At 47.5% G+C, this 20729-nt stretch overlaps 1 protein-coding gene across 1 annotated transcript in view; it reads right to left on the minus strand.

Annotated features, from left to right (window-relative positions):
• RPN1 (ribophorin I) overlaps positions 1-12425 on the minus strand; it is a 30739-nt gene extending 18314 nt beyond the window's left edge. The window contains 2 exon segments of the mRNA NM_001280255.1: positions 6418-6482; positions 12067-12425. Of these exon segments, the coding sequence (NP_001267184.1) occupies positions 6418-6482; positions 12067-12327 (326 nt within the window). The 5' untranslated portion in view covers positions 12328-12425.
• Between the last annotated feature and the right edge of the window lie 8304 nt (positions 12426-20729).

Genomic DNA, 20729 nt, shown 5'->3' on the forward strand with positions numbered 1-20729 from the left:
GATCTCAGCTCACTGCAACCTCCACCTCCCAGGTTCAAGAGATTCTATTGCCTCAGCCTCCTGAGTAGCTGGGACTACTGGCACCTGCCACCATGTCCTGTTAATAAAAGACTTAAATTACTATATTAAAGGTGATCTCTTGGCTGGGTGCAGTGGCTCATGCCTGTAATCCCAGAACTTTGGGAGGCCAAGTCAGGTGAATTTCCTGAGGTCAGGAGTTCCAGACCAGCCTGGCCAACATGGCAAAACCCTGTCTCTATTAAAAATACAAAAATTAGCTGGGCTTGGTGGTGCACACCTGTAGTCCCAGCTACTAGGGAGGTTGAAGTGGGAGGATCACTTGAACCCGGGAGGCGGAGGTTGCAGTGAGCCAAGATAGCGCCACTACACTCCAGCCTGGGTGACAGAGAGAGACTCCATCTCAAAAAAAAATTTTTAATAGAACCACACAACAGAATATTGACAGTCGTTAGAAATATGGCTTCACACAATAGAATATTGGCAGTCATTAGAAATATGGCTAACCTACATATCTATATTAACATGGAAAGATGTCCATGTACAATGTAAATAATGAAAATCTGTTTACAAATGACAAAGAATAACTCCATTTAAAAACATACATAGACCCGGGGAGGGTGGCTTATGCCTGTAATCCCAGCACTTTGGGAGACCGAGATGGGTGGATCACGAGGTCAGGAGATCAAGACCAACCTGGCTAACACAGTGAAAGCCCATCTCTACTAAAAATACAAAAAAAAATAGCCGGGCGTTGTGGCGGGCACCTGTAGTCCCAGCTACTCAGGAGGCTGGGGCAGGAGAATGATGTGAACCCAGAAGGCGGAGTTTGCAGTGCGCCGAGATCGTGCCACTGCACTCCAGCCTGGGCGACAGAGCGAGATTCCGTCTCAAGAAAAAAAAAAAAAAAATGAATGAATGTAAAGAATAGTATTTCAAGGAATGTTCAACAAAATGTTAATGGTAACTGTCTCAAGGTTGTAGAATAAGTTTAGTTTGTCTTTTCCAATTTTATTTTATTTTTTATTATTATTATTTTTTGAGACGGAGTCTTACTCTTGTAGCCCAGGCTGGAGTGAAATGGCACAATCTTGGCTCACTGCAAACTCCGCCTGCTGGGTTCAAGTGATTCTCCTACCTGAGCCTCCCCAGTAGCTGGGATTACAGGCGTCCGCCACCACGCCCAGCTAATTTTTGTGTTTTTAGTACAGAGGGGATTTCGCCACGTTGGCCAGGATGGTCTGAACTCCTGACCTCAGGTGATACACCCGCCTCGGGCTCCCAAAGTGCTGGGATTACAGGCATGAGCCACTGCGCCAGGCCCTAATTTGTCTTATAAGGAGCTTGTATCATCCTCATATTACGAAAAAATAAAGCTACTAATATTTTAAAGAAAAACAGATGGCTGACCAGCCTTACCAACAAGGTGAAACCCTGTCTCTACTAAAAGTACAAAAATTAGCCGGGCGTGGTGGCAGGCGCCTGTAGTCCCAGATACTCGGGAGGCTGAGACAGGAGAATTGCTTGAACCTGGGAGGCGGAGGTTGCAGTGAGCCGAGATTGTGCCACTGCACTCCAGCCTGGGTGACGGAGCGAGAATCCATCTCAAAAAAAAAAAAAAAAAAAAGGAGAAAAAAGAAAAACAGATGGCCTGGAAACTTAAAATTCACAGGGTACTAATTCTAAACTGAATCAGTTTTCCAAGCCAGGAGAACAATTTTTAGAAGACGTAGAAACCACTAGTGAAAAATTGAATTAATAAGCTTCAATGAGTTTGTCCTCAAAGGTGAGAACATGGATCACTCTTCCTGATATGACTTTATAGAACACAAAACTTGCACGTCTTTATCAGTCACACCATTATATTTCATATTACAACTGTGACGTTCACTACTCAAAATATAAGTAGCGGCATCTTCTCCTCAGGACAGTCTTAACCAATTCTTAGTTTCAAGTCCCAAATGTGTTTCTCATCCCACTCTCTGTCCTGAATTCTAAAATCAAATTTTCAAATGTTTACTAGACAGCTCCACTGACCACCCCACATGCAATTCAACAAAACCTTATCATTCATGATCCCAAGTCTTGATCTCTCTTAATACCACTGCCATCTGATCAACCTTAAGCTAGAAACCCAGGCATTTTCTGATGCCTCACTCTGCCCTGTCCCCAATACCTGGGCAATCCTGCCTCAGAAATTCCTCTCAGACCCATCCCTTCCTTTGCCTCCTCCTCCATTCAAACCAATACCATGTGCCTAGACTACTGCATCTCTTCCTATTAATCTCCTAATCTCCCTTCCCCCCAGCCCATCTACACAATCTCAAATCAACATTCCCACATTCATTTTACAAGTTGTTAAATGCTGCCACATAATTTAATTTTGCTTTGATAATTCAGAAGACAAATCAGAACCTTTCAGCACTCCAAGATCATTAGGAACATCAAGTCTTACCAAAATGTGGAAGCACCAGCTAATGAAGGTTTTTCAATCAATAAAAGGCTAGACAACACAGAACTGTCTAAACTGATGTACATGGAGCAGGTCTTTTTTTTTTTTCGTGTAGCTCTTCTCTAGCTGGATCTAATGGGAGAACATTGTGTGAATGACTTGGGTTTTTTACTCATGTACTCAAACTGATTTACTGAGAACCCCATATAGGTCAGTTTCTGTGGCAGGATGAGGTGATAAAGACAAATTCATATAATGTATGCACATATAACTAGAAATGAATAAAATGGTAAGCTATGAAAAAAAATTTTTTAATGTTCCCAACTGTGGGCTTTAAGGACAAAGGCCACGCCTTTAATAATGGTTCAGAGCAGTCCTTAAACTGAACTCAACTCAACCTACACAGCTTCACCTTCCTCTGAGCAAGAGCCACTCTGAAAGCCCAGTTAACTAAACACACCATGAAATGTCAACCCTCCGTATCTTTACAGATATCTCTGCTTGAAATGTTCCTTCCATTCCATTAGCCTTCTTTGTGATTAATTCAAAATTTATCAAGTGCTTACTAAGGCTCCAAGTACATTATATATATTGATTTAGTGAATCTTTTTTTTTTTTTTTTTTTTTTTTTTTGAGACGGAGTTTTGCTTTTGTTGCCCAGGCTGGCAATGGCACAATCTCGGCTCACCGGAACCTCTGCCTCCCGGTTCAAGTGGTTCTCCTGCCTCAGCCTCCCGAGTAGCTGGGGTTACAGGCATGCACCACCACTCCTGGCTAACTTTTTTGCATTTTTAGTAGAGATGGGGTTTCTCCATGTTGGTCAGGCTGGTCTCGAACTCCCAACCTCAGGTGATCTGCCTGCCTCGGCCTCCCAAAGTGCTGGGATTACAGGCGTGAGCCACCACGCCTGGCCAATTTAGTGACTCTTAGCCATGATCATATCAGGTAAACACTATTATTTTACTGATGAGGAAACTGAGGAAAACGCTAGTAAACATAACAGAGCTAGGATTTGATCCCAGGCAGTAAAGATGCAAAAACCACAGTCCTAATAACTAAGTTACCTTGCCTATCCAAGACGCTACAGGCCAGCAGCTAGAGCCAATAAACACAGACAGGGTACTCAGACAGCCTCAGAGAGGGAGAGGAGTCTCTTAAAGCAAGAGAAAGCAATTTTAATAGCGACTTATTTAAAGCTAACTCTCAGATCTTACAGCCTCGGGGCTGGTGAGATGCCTACTTCATACACTCAGTGGAAAATCAAGATAATCACCAAGAAAAATCGAGATAATCACCACGCATTAAAATGTGGCTCCTGAGAGGATGCTGCTGTACATGAACTCAAAGTAATTCAAGGATTAAACTTAACTACCAAAGAAAGACAACTATGAAGATAACACGGAAAACAAAAAAGGTGGCCAGGTAGTGGCTGATACCTGTAATCCTAGCACTCTGGGAGGCCAAGGCAGGTGGATCACCTGAGGTCAGGAATTCAAAACCAGCCTGGCCAACATAGTGAAACCCTCTCTCTACTAAAAATACAAAAAAATTAGCTGGGCCTGGTGGTGAACACCTGTAATCCCAGCTACTCGGGAGGCTGAGACAGTAGAATCACTTGAGCCTGGGAGGCAGAGGTTGCAGTGAGCCAAGATCGCACCACTGCATTCCAGCCTGGGCGACAGACCGAGACTCCAACTCACAAAAAAGAAAAGAAAAGATATACTCACATAAAAAAAAAAAAGGGGGTCAGGCGCAGTGGCTCACAACTGTAATCCCAACACTTTGGGAGGCCGAGGCGGGTGCATCACCTGAGGAGTTCGAGACCAGCCTGGCTAACATGGTGAAACCCCATTTCTACTAAAATTACAAAAAATTAACTGGGCGTTGTGGCACGCACCTGTAATCCCAACTACTTGGGAGGCTGAGGCAGGAGAATCGCTTGAACCCCAGAGGCGGAGGTTGCAGTGAGCCGAGATCACGTGCCATTGCACTTCAGCTTGGGCAACAAGAGGGAAATTCCGTCTCAAAAAAAAAAAGAAAAAAGAAAAAAGGGCCAAGAGCAGTGGCTCACACCTGTAATCCCAGCACTTTGGGAGGCCGAGACGGGCAGATCACCTGAGGTCAGGAGTTGGAGAACAGTCTGGCCAATATGGAGAAATCCCATCTCTACTAAAAATACAAAAATTAGCCAGGTGTGGTAGCGGACGCCTATAATCCCAGTTACTCAGGAGCCTGAGGCAGGAGAATCGCTTGAACCTAGGAGGCTGAGGTTGCAGTGAGCCGAGATCACGCCACTGCACTCCAGTCTGGGCAACAAGACCAAGACTCCATCTCCAAAAAAAAAAAAAACAAAGATAGGTAGGATCACACAGTAATTGAAACTATGGGGCCAGGAGTGGTGGCTCACACCTGTAATCCCCGCACTTTGGGAGGCTGAGGCAGGCAGATCACCTGAAGTCAGAAGTTCGAGACCAGCCTGGCCAACATGGGGAAACCCGTCTCTACTAAAAACACAAAACTTGTGGGGCACGGTGGCTCACACTTGTAATCCCAGCATTTTGGGAGGCCGAGGCGGCAGATCACCTGAGGTCAGGAGTTCAAGACCAGCCTGACCAATATGGTGAAACCCCATCTCTATTAAAAATACAAAAATTAGCCAGGTGTGCTGGTGCATGCCTGTAATCACAGCTACTCGGGAGGCTGCGCAGGAGAATCACTTGAACCCGGGAGAAGGAGGTTGCAGTGAGCCAAGATTGCGCCATTGCACTCCAGCCCAGGCAAAGACAGCAAAACTCTCTCAAAAAAAAAAAAAAAAAATACAAAAATACAAAAATTAGCCGGGCATGGTGGCACACGCCTGTAATCCCAGATACTTGGGAGCCTGAGGCAAGAGAATCACTTGAACCATCGCACCACTGCACTCCAGCCTGGGCAACAGACACTGTCTCCAAAAAATAATAAGAATAATAACTAATAAGTTCCAGGCTCCACGCTAGGTGCTGAGGTCTGAGCAAACAACTATGCAAGTTTAACCCCACCCAGCCTTCACAGTAGGCCTTCAAAGAAGTTACCACTTTGAATGCCCTGAAGGCTTAGGGGTGAGGTATCCAGGGGGAAGGTTGTCTGCCCCATGGAAGCAGAATGGTAGCCAACCATAGATAGGAGAATACTTGCTGAGGCAAACAGCTTGGAGTTCTCACATAAAGCTCTGTGGAACCAGGAGGGAGAACTGATCTGATACAGAAAGTAACTACTTTCTTCCTATAAAACAAACTGCCACTGCTTAGGGGAATCCAATTTCAGCATTAGTAATGAGAAGTCATAAATGAGTCCAGAATATATTACAGCATGTTGCTTATTATCACATACATTAATTAAAACATCCTCGGTGGGGCGTAATGGACTCACGCCTATAATCCTAGGACTCTGGGAGGCAAAGAACTGCTTGAGGACAGGAGTTCAAGACCAGCCTGGGTGACATGGCAAAACCCGGTGCCTACTAAAAATACATACATATACACACACACATATTAGCCGAGTGTGGTGGTACACACCTCTAGTCCCACCTATTTGGGAGGCTGAGGGAGAAGGACGGTTTGAGCCCTGGAGGTGGAGGTTGCAGTGAGTCAACATGGCACCATAGTAATGCAGCCTGGGCAACAGACCCTGTCTCAAGAAAAAAAAAAAAAAAATCCTCTAGGACAGATGCAGTGGTTCACACCTGTAATCCCAGCACTTTGAGAGGCCAAGGATGGCTTGAGCTCAGGAGTTCAAGACCAGCCTGGGCAACATAGCTAGACCTCCTCTCTACAAAAAAAAAAAAAAAAAAAAAAACCCTGTAATAAAGCAGGCACTTCCTAAGCAACTCTCCTAGTTTATGATCCCATATGATCCCAACCCTGACATAACCTTTAACAAGAGACAAGGTATATTGTTTGTCAGCTTACCTTTTACCCTTAATTTTGGTTTCACGTACTTCCAAATTGTTCTCTTCCTCATCTTCTCCCTTTACCTACAACAGAAAAAGACAGTTTATTATTCATGTCTTTTGGCTTCTAAATTTTGAGTCAATAATTAACCAAGTGCTTTAGAACATCCCCATTAAAGCAGTCAAACTACCAGAACTTTTTAGAGATTGAATTTTCTTTTCAGTAACAATTTTTTTTTCTCTGAAACACAAGAATATTGTCAAAGACTTACTTTTACAAAGTGGCATATGGCCAGGCGCAGGGGCTCACACCCGTAATCCCAGCACTTTGGGAGGCCAAGGTGGGCGGATCACCTGAGGTCAGGAGTTCGAGACCAGCCTGACCAACATGGAGAAACCCCATCTCTACTAAAAATACAAATTAGCCAGGCATGGTGGCACATGCCTGTAATCCCAGCTACTCGGGAGGCTGAGGCAGGAGAATTGCTTGAACCCGGGAGGCAGAGGTTGCAGCCAACTGAGATGGCGCCATCACACTACAGCCTGCATAACAAGAGCAAAATTCCATCTAAAAAAAAAAAAAGTGGCATAAAACCGCTATAAATGAGTAACATTTTCCTGAATGATGAAATACACACAGCTGGGTGTGGTAGCTCACACCTGTAATCCCAACACTTTGGGAGGCTGAGGCGGGAGGATCACCAGGTCAGGAGTTTGAGACCAGCCTGGCCAGTATGGTGAAACCCCGTCTCTACGAAAAATACAAAAATTAACCAGGCGTGGTGGCGCTCGCCTGTTGTCCCAGCTACTAGGGAGGCTGAGGCAGAACAATCACTTGAACCTGGGAGGCAGAAGTTGCAGTGAGCCGAGATTGCACCACCACTGCACTCTAGCCTGGGTGACAGAGCGAGACTCTGTCTCAAAAAAAGAAATACACACATACACAAAAGGATTACACTTCCAAATATACTTCTCAAAGGCCTCTTTCTTGATGCTTTTCTCATTTACATTCAAATAAGCATACTCAAAGAAATGTATTTAGTGATGTAATAGAAAAGTCTCAGGGCTGGGCGCAGTGGCTCACACCTGTAATCCCAGCACTTTGGGAGGCCAAGGCGGGCGGATCACGAGGTCAGGAGTTCAAGACCAGTCTGGCCAATATAGTGAAACCCCATCTCTACTAAAAATACAAAAAATTAGCCGGGTGTGGTGGCGTGTGGAGGCTGAGGCAGGAGAATTTCGTGAACCTGGGAGACGGAGGTTGCAGTGAGCTGAGATCATGCCATTGCACTCCAGCCTGGGCGACAGAGTGAGACTCCGTCTCAAAAAAAAAAAAAAAAAAAAAAAAAAAAGTCTCATGGGTTTTTATTTTTGTAGAGACAAGGTCTCCCTATGCTGCCCAGACTGGTTTCGAACTCTTGGGCTCAAGCGATCCTCCCACAGATTACAGGCACGAGATACCACGCCCAGCCTAAAACTGTTTCTTCACTAATATAAAAGTTAAAACTGGGCAGGCATGGTGGCTCACGCCTGTAATCCCAGCACTTTGACAGGCAGGGGGGGGTGCGGATCACCTGAGGTCAGGAGTTCGAGACCAGCCTGGCCAATATAGTGAAACTTCGTCTCTACTAAAAAATACAACAATTAGCTGGGCGTGGTGGCAGGTGCCTGTAATCCAGCTACTTGGGAGGCTGAGGCAGGAGAATTGCTTGAACCCAGGAGGCGGAGGTTGCAGTGAGCCATGACCATGCCACTGCACTCCAGCCTGGGCGACAAGAGTGAAACTCCAACTCATAAAAAAAAAAGTTGGCCGGGTGCGGTGGCTCACACCTGTAATCCCAGCATTTTGAGAGGCCAAGGCAGGCAGATCACCTGAGGTCAGGAGTTTGAGAGCAGCTGGCCAACATGGTGAAACCCCATCTCTACTAAAAATAAAAAAATTAGCTGGGTGTGGTGGTGGGCACCTTTAAGGCCAGCTACTTGGGAGGCTGAGGCAGGAGAATCACTTGAACCTGGGAGGCAGAGGTTGCAGTGAGCTGAGATCGTGCCACTGCACTCCAGCCTGGGCAACAGAGTGGGACTTCCTCTCAAAAAAAAAAAAAAAAAAGGTTAACAGTGGCAAAATACCCTTGGGGAGGAGCCAATGACCACTGTTTGGGGTACCCTCACAGCAACAAGATACATAACCAGGAAAAGGATGTTCACTCCAGCAGACTGCAGGGGTTTTCTGAGAAAGAGTAGTTATCTCCAATCATAAGACTGTGGAGCAGACTGCAAGGGAGAAGGGTATACATATCCCACTGATCGCTCTGCCAACCCACCCTCAACTGAAAAAAACAAAAATTAGACTATCTTTTAGGACTGAAGTAGTGATTCCCAGTAGGATACAAAAAGCTGTATTGGAGAACTTTTAAAATATATCAAAAAGCCTAAAAACAATCATACAATCATCCTCAATAAAGCTGTACAGTCTAATACAAACAACAAGTTTCATTACTTTGACTAGAATCTTATCACAGTGGGAATATTCCAGCCAGGCCAAGTGCAGTGGCTCACACCTGTAATCCCAACACTTTGGGAGGACTGCTTGAGGCTAGGTGTTGAAGACCAGCCTGGGCAACACAGCAAGACCCCATCTCTGAAAAAACAAAAAATTGCTCTTAATTAGCCAGGCGTAGTGGTGCGCACATGTAGTCCTAGCTACTCAGGGGGCTAGGTGGGAGGATAGCTTGAGCCCAGAAATTCGAGGCTGCAGTGAGCTCTGACTGGGCCACTGTGCTCTACCCTGGGGAACAGATCGAGAAATTGCCTCAAGAAAAAAAAAAAAAAAAAAAAAGAACATTCTAGTATATGTGTGTGTATCAGGAACTCTCATTGTGTTCAGTTATACAGACTTATTTATTTTATTGAAAAATATTGAGTTACTTAATAAAATATTAGCATGCCAAAATATTTCAGATACAGGATCCAAAAGAGAGGAAAAATCATTAGATGGGTCCTTGGTGGTAAAAAGAGAAGCAACCACTGGCTCCTAGTCAGTAACCACCATGGTCCCTTCTGCTAGCTCCTAAAATTCTACAAGGGTTTGAAAATAACCCACTGAAGGCCAGGAATGGTGGCTCACGCCTGCAATCCCAGCACTTTGGGAGGCCGAGGCAGGTAGATCACCTGAGGTCAGGAGTTCGAGAGCAGCCTGACCAATATGATGAAACCCTGTCTCTACTAAAAATACAAAAATTGGCCGGGCGCAGTGGCTCACACCTGTAATCTCAGCACTTTGGGAGGCCGAGGTGGGCAGATCATGAGTTCAAGAGATCAAGACCATCCTGGCCAACATGCATGAAACCCTGTCTCTACAAAAAAAATACAACAATTAGCTGGGCGTGGCAGCACGCGCCTGTAGTCCCAGCTACTCCGGAGGCTGAGGCAGGAGAATCACTTGAACCTGGGAGGCAGAGGTTGCAGTGAGCCGATTGCACCACCGCACTCCAGCCTGGCGACAGAGCAAGACTCTGCATCAAAAAAAAAAATACAAAAATTAGCCAGGCGTGGTGGCATGCGCCTGTAATCCCAGTTACTCCAGAGGAGAGACAGGAGAATCGCTTGAACCCAGGAGGCAGAGGTTGCAGTGAGCCAAGATAGCGCCATTGCACTCCAGCATGGGCAACGAGAGTGAAACTCCGTCTCAAAAAAAAAAAGAAAAAGAAAAGAACCCACTGAAAAACATTTCAGCAACCTCATCAGTTTCCAACACAACTGTTGGAAAATATACATCTCCTTGTTAAGTTTATCATCCAGTTGTTTCCCACTGGGATAGGAGTACAAAATAGCACATATATCCATTTAACTGGTGTCTTGGACTACAAAATTGAAAATGATTTTAAATAAATCTGTTAATGTGACTGCAAGTCTTATACCCAATACAATCCTATCTCACAGCCATAAAAGCCAGAAGAGGCAACATTATACAGTGTGAGAACACACAAATTACGGAATAAGCTGGAGCCCTGACTTACTCTGCACTGTAAGACCGCATGTAAGGGGCTAAATAACTTAACCTGACAGACTACAGCCTCCTTGCCTGCTATATGAGGATTTATATCTTAAATGGTTGCTATGAGGGCTAAATGAGAATATATTTAAAATACCCACCATAATATCTGACACACAGTAGAGTCCCAGTAAGAAAGTATCTTACCACAGAAACAAACAAACTAAAGGACAAAAGGAAACTTCTGGAGGTCACAGATATGTTTATTACCCGGATTGTGGTAATGGTTACACCAGTGTATACGTATTTTGAATATACTAATAATAGGCAGTTTTTTGTATACCAATTATACCTCAATAAAGTTGGGAGAAAAAATAAAAACAAGATAAAATAAGTACATTAACCTAGCTCGCAGGCATGATGGCAGGATAGCCGAGCTCCTGCTGTGGTCCACTTATACTGTAACAAGCTCATTAAATCACAACTGGCTTCTATAAAGAACGGGATTTAACATTCAAGACATTCAAAGGTGGCAAGGCAAATTTACATGAAGTTTTGATCTATCTTTCCACAAGCCTTTGAGTAAAACTTTATTTCATCATGGACAACGCATGAAAGAAAATAGGAGTCATTTCAGAAACGTAATCTCTATAAACCCATCTTTATAGCTCCATATTCAGTCAGAGAACGAAGTGTGCTTAGAAGAAATGTGACACTATAATGACTATTCTCTCAACAAATAATTAGGTAATCATTTAATGAAATTGTTTAACAACAATAGTAATAAAAACCAAACCTCTCTGTATGTATATTCCCTTTACTCCCAAACCCAACATTTTCTTTACTCCCAAACCTGGAAACATTTAAGCCAAACACAGCCATTTATTGCCGAGGTGTAAGAATGAGAAGCAGCAGGGGGAAGGGAGAAAATTGGACCTTCCTTTTCTGTACAGCATAAGAGAACTTATATTACTGCAGGAGTTTTAAAACTAACTTTAAAAAGAGTTTTAACATTTAGAAAGCGTTCATTAGCAACCTTAAGAAATGCATCACATTCATAGGGATTTCAAGTGATTACCAACTTAAAAATGCGAAACCTGTTACATTTCTGATGGTTCTCTATGTCTAGAAAGAAGCACCTACAACGGACCAGATACTGAATTAAGAGAATGAAATCACTTTAATTCATTTATTTGTCCTCTACTTGAGCCACCTCGTCGGGCCGTGAGATATGAAGTCTGGCGCCCGCTGGCACCGGGCCGAGGGGCTGCCGCGCTCGCCTTACGGAAGGGAGGTGCGTTCTACCGGCCGGAGGTCTCCCGAGCGGTGCCGAGAACGGCCCAAACAGGGGCAAGCTCCGAGGCGGGTCGGCCGCGGATCCCAGCAGCTGCCCACGTGAGCAGCGACCCGCGCGGGGGCAGGCCGGTGCTGACGTGGCCCAGGCAGGAGGGCGGGCGCGCACCGGGGGCAGCGGGGGCAGCGGAGGCGCCGGGGCCCCTGGCCACCCAGGACTCCTCGCGGGCCCCGAGGCAATCCCACGGACCCCCTGCGCCTCGCCCGCCGCCCGGGTCTCCGCATTTCCTGAGGCCTAGAGGGGCGCGGGCGGAGTCGGGGGACCGCCAGGAAGGGAGGCGGGAAGGGTCCCGGGAGCGGCGGCGAGGGGTCGCCCACACTCACCTGCACGCCCAGGTGCGCCAGCCGGGCCTCGAGCTCAGGCTCCAAAGCCAGCAGGAAAGAGGTAGCTCGGGACGTGGAGCCGCCGCCCAGGTGCGCCAGGACCACCTCGGCCGTCACCTTAGCCAGGTGGCTGCTTAGGTCCACTGTGCGCTTCACGTCCTCATTGATCAGCGGCGGTGCCTCGGAGGAGGCGCTGCCTGGCGCCGGGGCCCAAGTCCCAAGCAACAGGAGCAGAAACAAGCGGGCGGCTGGCGCCTCCATGACCGGGAAGAGCAGAGCGCCAGGGCGGGTAGAGCCCCGGCGCGGTAGCCCGCCCTCCCGCCACTGAGCAGCCGTTCATTGGGCAAGGGCTGGTGACACAAGATGGCGGCGCCGAACTAGGAAGGACCCTGTCTCCGGGGCAACCGGGAAGCCGACTCGGCGCCTGATTGCAAACCCCTCTCAGAGCTGCTCGGGATATCCTTCTGTTCGTAGTGCGAGTGTACTTTTTTTTTTTTTTTTTTTTTGAAACGGAGTCTTGCTCTGTCGCCCAGGCTGGAGTGCAATGGCGAGATCTCAGCTCACTGCAAGCTCCGCCTCCCGGGTTCACGCCATTCTCCTGCCTCAGCCTCCCGGGTGGCTGGGACTACAGGCGCCCGCCACCACGCCCGGCTAATTTTTTTAAATATTTTTAGTAGAGATGGGGTTTCACTGTGGCCTCCATCTCCTGACCTCGTGATCCGCCCACCTCGGCCTCCCGAAGTGCTGGATTACAAGCGTGAGCCACTGCGCCCAGCCGCGAGTGTACTTATTATTACTAGTTTTCACTTACCTAATTTTTACAGGAGCGGCCCTTGCCTAGGTCTCTACTCTCTCCTACCATTCTTCCTGTCCAATAATTCTGCTCGTTTTGCTCCTTAAAACAGTGAAATTTTGCTCAGACTGAGAAAGTAAAAGTCGGCCTTCCCCAATATCCACCGATGAATGCTACAATTAGTAGGCAGAACTTGAAGCCGAAACAGGATATATGCAAAGTTTCAAAACATCTCTACTAAAATGTTTAGTAATTAGGCCGGGCACGGTGACTCACGCCTGTAATTCCAGCGCTTTAGGAGGCCGAGGCGGGCGAATCACCTGAGGTCAGGAGTTCGAGACCAGCCTGGCCAACATGGTGAAACCCCGTCTATACTAAAGATACAAAAAATTAGCCGGGCGTGGTGGCAGGCACCTGTAATTCCAGCTACTTGGGGTGGCTGAGGCAGGAGAATCGCTTGAACCTGGGAGGCGGAGGTTGCAGTGAGCTAAGATCGCGCCATTGCACTCCAGCCTAGGCGACAGGGTGAGACTCCGTCTCAAAATAAATAAATAAATAAATAAATAAAATAAAATTAGCCGGGTGTGGTGGCGCGTGCCTGTAATCCCAGCTACTCCGGAGGCTGAGGCACCAGAATCATTTGAACCCGGGAGGCAGGAGATGCAGTGAGCCAAGATCGTGCCACTGCACTCCAGCCTGGGCGACTGGGCGAGACTCCCTCTCAAAAGGAAATTAAAAAAATAAAATAAAATGTTTAGTAATTACAAAGGAAAAAATAGTTTACAGTGGAGAATCCTGGCAGGCACCACTTTAAACAAGTGATCAAAGTTAACATCACCACATATAAAATATAGTAACATTAGGTATCTACTGATAGGATCCATTGAGAAAGGCACATCACTTCTGTGGTATTGCCACAAAATTATTGAAAATCCATTACCTCAATCTAGTCATAAATATCAGACAAGGCCAGGCACAGTGGCTCATGCCACCAATCCCAGCACTTTGGGGGGCCGAGTAGGGAGGATCCCTTGAGCCAAGGAGTTCAAAACTAGACCGGGCAACAGGGTAAAACCCCATCTCTACAAAAAATCAAAAATCAGCCGGGCCTGGTGACAAGTGACTGTGTTACAGGAAAGGGGTCTGGATCCTGACCCCAAGAGAGGGTTCCTGGATCTCACGCAAGAAAGAATTCAGGATGAGCCCGCAGTGCAAAGTGAAAGCAAGTTTATTATTTTTTATTTTATTATTTATTTATTTATTTATTTGAGATGGAGTCTTGCTCTGTTGCCCAGGCTGGATTGCAGTGGCGCAGTCTTGGCTCACAGCAACCTGTGCCTCCCGGGTTCAAGCAATTCTCTGCCTTAGCCTCCCAAGTAGCTGCGATTACAGGCGCCCGCCACCACGCCCGGCTAATTTTTGTATTTTTAGTAGAGACGGGGTTTCAACATCTTGGCCAGGCTGGTCTTGCACTCCTGACCTCGTGACCCACCTGCCTCAGCCTCCCAAAGTGCTGGGATTACAGGCATGAGCCACCGCCCCCATCCAGCAAGTTTATTAAGAAAGTAAAAGAATAAAAGAATGGCTACTCCGTTGACAGAGCAGCCCGAGGACTGCTGGTTGCCCATCTTTATGGTTATTTCTTGATGATATGCTATACAAGGGGTGGATTATTCATGCCTCCCCTTTTTAGACCATATAGGATGACTTCCTGACGTTGCCATGGCATTTGCAAACTGTCATGGCGCTGGTGGGAGTGTAGTAGTGAGGACTCATTGCCATTTTGGTTTTGGTGGGTTTTGGCCGGCTCCTTTACTGCAACCTGTTTTATCAGTAAGGTCTTTATGACCAGTATTTTGTGCCGACCTCCTATCTCATCCTGTTGAGAGGTGACAGCGTGCGCCCTCGCTCGCTCTCGGCGCCTCCTCGGCCTTGGCGCCCACTCTGGCCGCGCCTGAGGAGCCCTTCAGCCCACCGCTGCACTGTGGGAGCCCCCTTCTGGGCTGGCAAAGGCCGGAGCCGGCTCCTTCAGCTTGCAGGGAGGTGTGGAGGGAGAGGCGCGAGCGGGAACCGGGGCTGCGCACGGCGCTTGCGGGCCAGCTGGAGTTCTGGGTGGGCCTAGGCTTGGCGGGCCCCGCACTCGGAGCGGCCGGCCGGCCGGCCCTGCCAGCCCTGGGCAATGAGGGGCTTAGCACCCCGGCCAGCGGCTGCGGAGGGTGTGCTGGGTCCCCCAGCAGAGCCGGCCCACCGGCGCGGCACTCGATTTCTCACCGGGCCTTAGCTGCCTCCCCGCAGGGCAGGGCTCGGGACCTGCAGCCCGCCATGCCTGAGCCTCCCCCTCCTCCGTGGGCTCCTGTGCGGCCCCAGCCTCCCCGACGAGCGCCACCCCCTGCTCCAAGGCACCCAGTCCCATCGACCACGCAAGGGCTGAGGAGTGCGGGGGCACGGCCGGGGACTGGCAGGCAGCTCCACCTGCCTCTCGGGTGCAGGATTCACTGGGTGAAGCCAGCTGGGCTCCTGAGACCGTTGGGGACTTGGAGAACCTTTATGTCTAGCTAAGGGATTGTAAATACACCAATCGGCACTCTGTATCTAGCTCAAGGTTTGTAAACACACCAATCAGCACCCTGTGTCTAGCTCAGGGTTTGTGAATGCACCAATTGACACTCTGTATCTAGCTAATCTAGTGGGGACATGGAGAACCTTTGCGTCTAGCTCAGGGATTATAAAGACACCAATCAGCACACTGTCAAAACAGACCTCTCCCCTCTCTGTAAAATGAGCCAATCAGCAGGATGTGGGTGGGGCCAGATAAGAGAATAAAGGCAGGCTGCCAGAGCCAGCAGTAGCAACCCGCTGGGGTCTCCTTCCACATTGTGGAAACTTTGTTCTTTCGCTCTTGGCAATAAATCTTGCTGCTGTGCACTCTTTGGGTCCACACTGCCTTTATGAGCTGTAACACACACCACGAAGGTCTGCAGCTTCACTCCTGAAGCCAGCGAGACCAGGAACCCACCGGGAGGAACGAACAACTCCAGACGCGCCGCCTTAAGAGCTGTTAACACTCACCGCAAAGGTCCTCCGCTTCACTCCCGAACCAGCGAGACCACGAACCCCACCAGAAGGAAGAAACTCCAAACACATCCAAACATCAGAAGGAGCAAACTCCAGACACGCCGCCTTTAAGAACTGTAACACTCACCGCGAGGGTCCGCGGTTTCATTCTTGAAGTCAGTGAGACCAAGAACCCACCAATTCCCGACACGCTGTGACTTAGAATGCCTTAACTGTATGGGAATGCAGCTCATAGGTTTCAGCCTCGTTTTACCCAGTTCCTATTCAGGATGGAGTTGTTGTCGTTCACATGCCTCTGACACCTGTAGTCTCAGCTACTTGAGAGGCTGAAGCAGGAGGATCACTGGAGCCCCGGAGATCAAGGCTTCAGTAAGCTATGTTCATGCCGCTCCAGCCTGGGTGACAGCAAGACCCTGTCTCAAAAAACAAAACAAACAAGGCTGGGCATGGTGGTTCATGCTTGTAATCACAGCACTTTGGAAGGCCAAGGCAGGAGGATTGCTTGACCCCAGGAGTTTGAGACCAGTCTGGACAACATAGCAACATTCTATCTTTACAAAAAATATTTTAAATTAGCCTAGTGTGGTGGCATGCCCCTGTAGTCCCAGCTACTCAAGAGGCTGAAGTGGGAGGATCACTTGGGCCTGGGAGGTCGTAGCTGCAGTGAGCTGTGATCATGACACTGCACTCCACCCTGGATGACAAAGTGAGACTTTGTCTCAAAAAAAAAAAAAAGAAAAAAGAAAGCTGGACGCCATGGCTCACGCCTGTAATCCCAAAACTTTGGGAGGCTGTGGCAGGCAGATCACCTGAGGTCAGGAGTTCAAGATCAGCCAGGCCAACATGGTGAAACCCCGTGTCTACTAAAAATACAAAAAATTAGCCAGGTATGGTGGCACACACCTGTAATTCCAGCTACCTGGGAGGTTGAGGCAGGAGAATCATTTGAACCCAGGAGACAGAAGTTGCAGTGAGCCAAGATCATGCCACTGCACTCCAGCCTGGGTGACAGAGCAAGACTCCATCTCAAAAAATAGTAATAATAAAAAAAAAATAGAAAGATAAAATCAGACAAACCAAAATTGAAGAAAATTCTACAAAATAACTGACTCTTCAAATATTAATCCTTCTTACCTCCATGTCTCCTCATAGGTTGTATGTGCACCTGATTTTCCTTGTGGGAAAGGAGAACACCAAGGTTCCCTCCATTTCTTCCCCATTGATGACTTCCAGAGTGACTGGGGTGTTGCAAGTCTCAGTAAAAAGCTCTAGAAAAGTGTTTCCACATAGTCAAGTAAACGTGAGAAATACCACACTGCACATCAGCAGATTAGCGAAACCTCTTTATTCCCTAATTTTGGAAAGATAGAACTAACCAGATATCACAGGAAACAAAAATGCTGAGCCCACCAAATACACATGGAAGAATGTTCAGAACAGTTCCTTCACACTCCAAATTTCTGTTATTATCTATATTAGTCAAAACTCAGCCAGGCACAGTGGCTCACACCTGTAATCCCAGCACCTTGGGAGGCTGAGGCAAGCGGATCACGAGGTCAAGGGATCGAAACCAGGCTGGGCGCGGTGGCTCACGCCTGTAATCCCACACTTTGGGAGGCCTAGGCGGGCAGATCACAAGGTCAGGAGATTGAGACCATCCTGGCTAACACGGTGAAACCCCGTCTCTACTAAAAATAGAAAAATTAGCAGGGCGTGATGGCGGTTGCCTGTAGTCCCAGCTACTCTGGAGGCTGAGGCAGGAGAATGGCATGAACCCGGGAGGCGGAGCTTGCAGTAAACCGAGATCGTGCCACTGCACTATAGCCTGGGCGACAGAGCGAGACTCTGTCTCAAAAAAAAAAAAAAAGACATCAGCAGGACTGGCTGTCTGGTGAGGGCTGCTCTCTGCTTTTAAGAGGGTGGCTTGATGCTGCATCTTCCAGGGAAAGGAATGCTGGGTGTTCATATGGAAGAAGGGCAAAAAGGCAGTGAACTCCCCCCCATCAAGCCATTTTATAAGGGAACTTAATACAATTCACAAAGGCAAAGCCTTCATTACTCAATCATCTCCCAAAGGCCACTCCTTCCAATTCTGTGGCATTAGGGAATAAATTCCAATATGAATTTTTGGAGGGTACAAAAACATGTAAATCAGAGCACCAGCTAATGAGAAGTAGGAACCAGGAGGGCATGTTCCTTCCCTACAGAGCATGAGTCTGCAAATTACCACCTGCAGGCCAGCCACAAATTTCTGCAAATAACTTTTTTTGTGTGTTTTTTTGTTTTTTGTTTTTTTGAGATGGCATCTCACTCTGCTGCCCAGGCTGGAGTGCAGTGTCGCGATCTCGGCTCACTGCAACATCCACCTCCTGGGTTCAAGCCATTCTCCTGCCTCAGCCTCCTGAGTAGCTGGGATTATAGGCATGCGCCAACATGCCCAGCTAATTTTTGTATTTTTGGTAGAGACAGAGTTTCGCCATGTTGGCCAGGCTGGTCTCGAACTCCTGACCTCAGGTGATCCACCTGCATCGGCCTCCCAAAGTGCTGGGATTAAAGGTGTGAGCCACTCACCCAGCCTAAAGCCTTAATATTTTATTAGAACATATCTTAGCAGTGATAGTTCTGGGCATGCATTATGTTCTTTCAGCTTGTAGTTTCAAACCTTTTTGAAAGTCTTCTTTTTTGGGGATTCCTCTTATTTTACTGTTCGGTTTTACCCATCTTCAATATTTTGCACTTTGTCTTGAATCGTTTTTTGTTTTTTTTTTTCTTTTTTTTTTTTTTTTTTTTTTTTTTGACACCGAGTCTCACTCTGTCGCCCAGGCTGGAGTGCAGTGGCACGATCTCGGCTCACTGCAACCTCCATCTTCCAGGTTCAAGCGATTCCCCTGCCTCAGCATCCTGAGTAACTGGGATTACAGGCGCACACCACCACACCCAGCTAATTTTTGTATTTTTAGTAGAGACGGGGTTTTACCATGTTGGTCAGGCTGGTCTGGAACTTCTGACCTCATGATCCACCCGCCTCGGCCTCCCAAAGTGCTGGGATTACAGGGGTGAGCCACCACCCCTGGCCCCTTTTCTTTTCTTTTCTTTTCTTTTTTTTTTTTTTGAGATGGAGTCTTGCTCTGTCGCCCAGGCTGGAGTGCAGTGGTGTGATTTCTACTCACTGCAACCTCTGCCTCCCCGGTTTAAGTGATTCTCCTGCCTCAGCCTCCCAAGTACCTGGGATTACAGGTGCCTACCACCACGCCCGGCTATTTTTGTATTTTTAGTAGAGACAGGGTTTCACCATGTTGGCTAGGCTGGTCTCGACTCCTGACCTTAGGTGATCCACCCGCTGCAGCCTCCCAAAATGCTGGGATTACAGGCATGAGCCACTGCACTTTCCCTCTTTTTTTTTTTTTTTTTTTTATTATTATTAAGACAGAGTCTTGCTTCATTGCCGAGGCTGGAGTACAGTGGCATGATCTCGGCTCACTGCAACATTTGCCTCCCAGGTTCAAGCAATTCTCCTGCCTCAGCCTCCTGAGTAGCTGAGACTAAAGGCACCCGCCACCATGCCTGGCTAATTTTTGTATTTTTAGTAGAGATGGGGTTTTACTACATTGTCAGGCTGGTTTTGAATTCCTGACGTCAAGTGATCTGCTCACCTTAGCCTCCCAAAGTGCTGGGATTACAGATGTAAGCCACTGTGCCAGGCCCGTTTTTTCTTTCTTTTTTTTTTTTTTTTTTGAGACGGAGTCTTGCTCTGTTGCCCAGGCTGGAGTGCAGTGTTGTGATCTCAGCTCACTGCAAGCTCTGCCTCCCGGGTTCATGCCATTCTCCTGCCCCAGCCTCCCGAGTAGCTGGAACTACAGGCACCCGCCACCATGCCCGGCTAATTTTTTTCTGTATTTTTAGTAGAGATGGGGTTTCACCGTGTTAGCCAAGATGGTCTCGATCTCCTGACCTCGTGATCCCCCTGCCTCGGCCTCCCAAAGTGCTGGGATTACAGGCGCGAACCACGGCGCCCGGCTCGTTTTTTCGTTTAAAACTTTTCTGGGCTGGGCGTGGTGGCTCACGCCTGTAATCCCAGCACTTTGGGAGGCCGAGGCAGGCAGATCACGAGGTCAGGAGATCGAGACCATCCTGGCCAACATGGTGAAACCCCATCTCTACTAAAAGTACAAAAATTAGCTGGGCATGGTGGCACGTGCCTGTAATCCCAGCTACTCAGGAGGCTGAGGCAGGAGAATCGCTTGAACCCGGGAGGCAGAGATTGCAGTTGCCGAGATCACGCCACAGCACTCCAGCCTGGTGACATAGCGAGACTCCATCTCAAAAAATAAAAATAAAAATAAATAAATAAAAATAAAAAATAAATTTAAAAAACTTTTCTGGGAGGGTGAATCAGGAGGATTGCTTGAGCTCAGGAGTTTGAGACCAGCCTGGGCAACATGGTGAAAACAAGTCTCTACCAAAAAATTTTTTAAAGTGAAAAATTATCTGGCTCCCACCTGTAGTCTCAGCTACTGGGGAGGCTGAAGCAGGAGTAACACTTGAGCCCAGGAAGTTGGGTTCCTGGCTGCACAGACCTATGATTGTGCATACCGCCCTCTAGCCTGGGTGACAAAGCAAGACCCTATCTCTAAAAAACAATTAAAGTTGCTTTTCTTCGTTTTACCTTCTATTTATCTTAAAGCATTATTGTTTGTTGTTATTCACTCTAATCCATCTAGCTTAGCCTTAATTCCTAAAATACTTCTTTTATTTCTAAATTTCTTCCTGATTTCTATCTTTTTTCTGAATTTTT

Source organism: Pan troglodytes, chromosome 2 (genome assembly GCF_028858775.2).
Source record: "Pan troglodytes isolate AG18354 chromosome 2, NHGRI_mPanTro3-v2.0_pri, whole genome shotgun sequence".
Classification (NCBI taxonomy): domain Eukaryota; kingdom Metazoa; phylum Chordata; class Mammalia; order Primates; family Hominidae; genus Pan; species Pan troglodytes.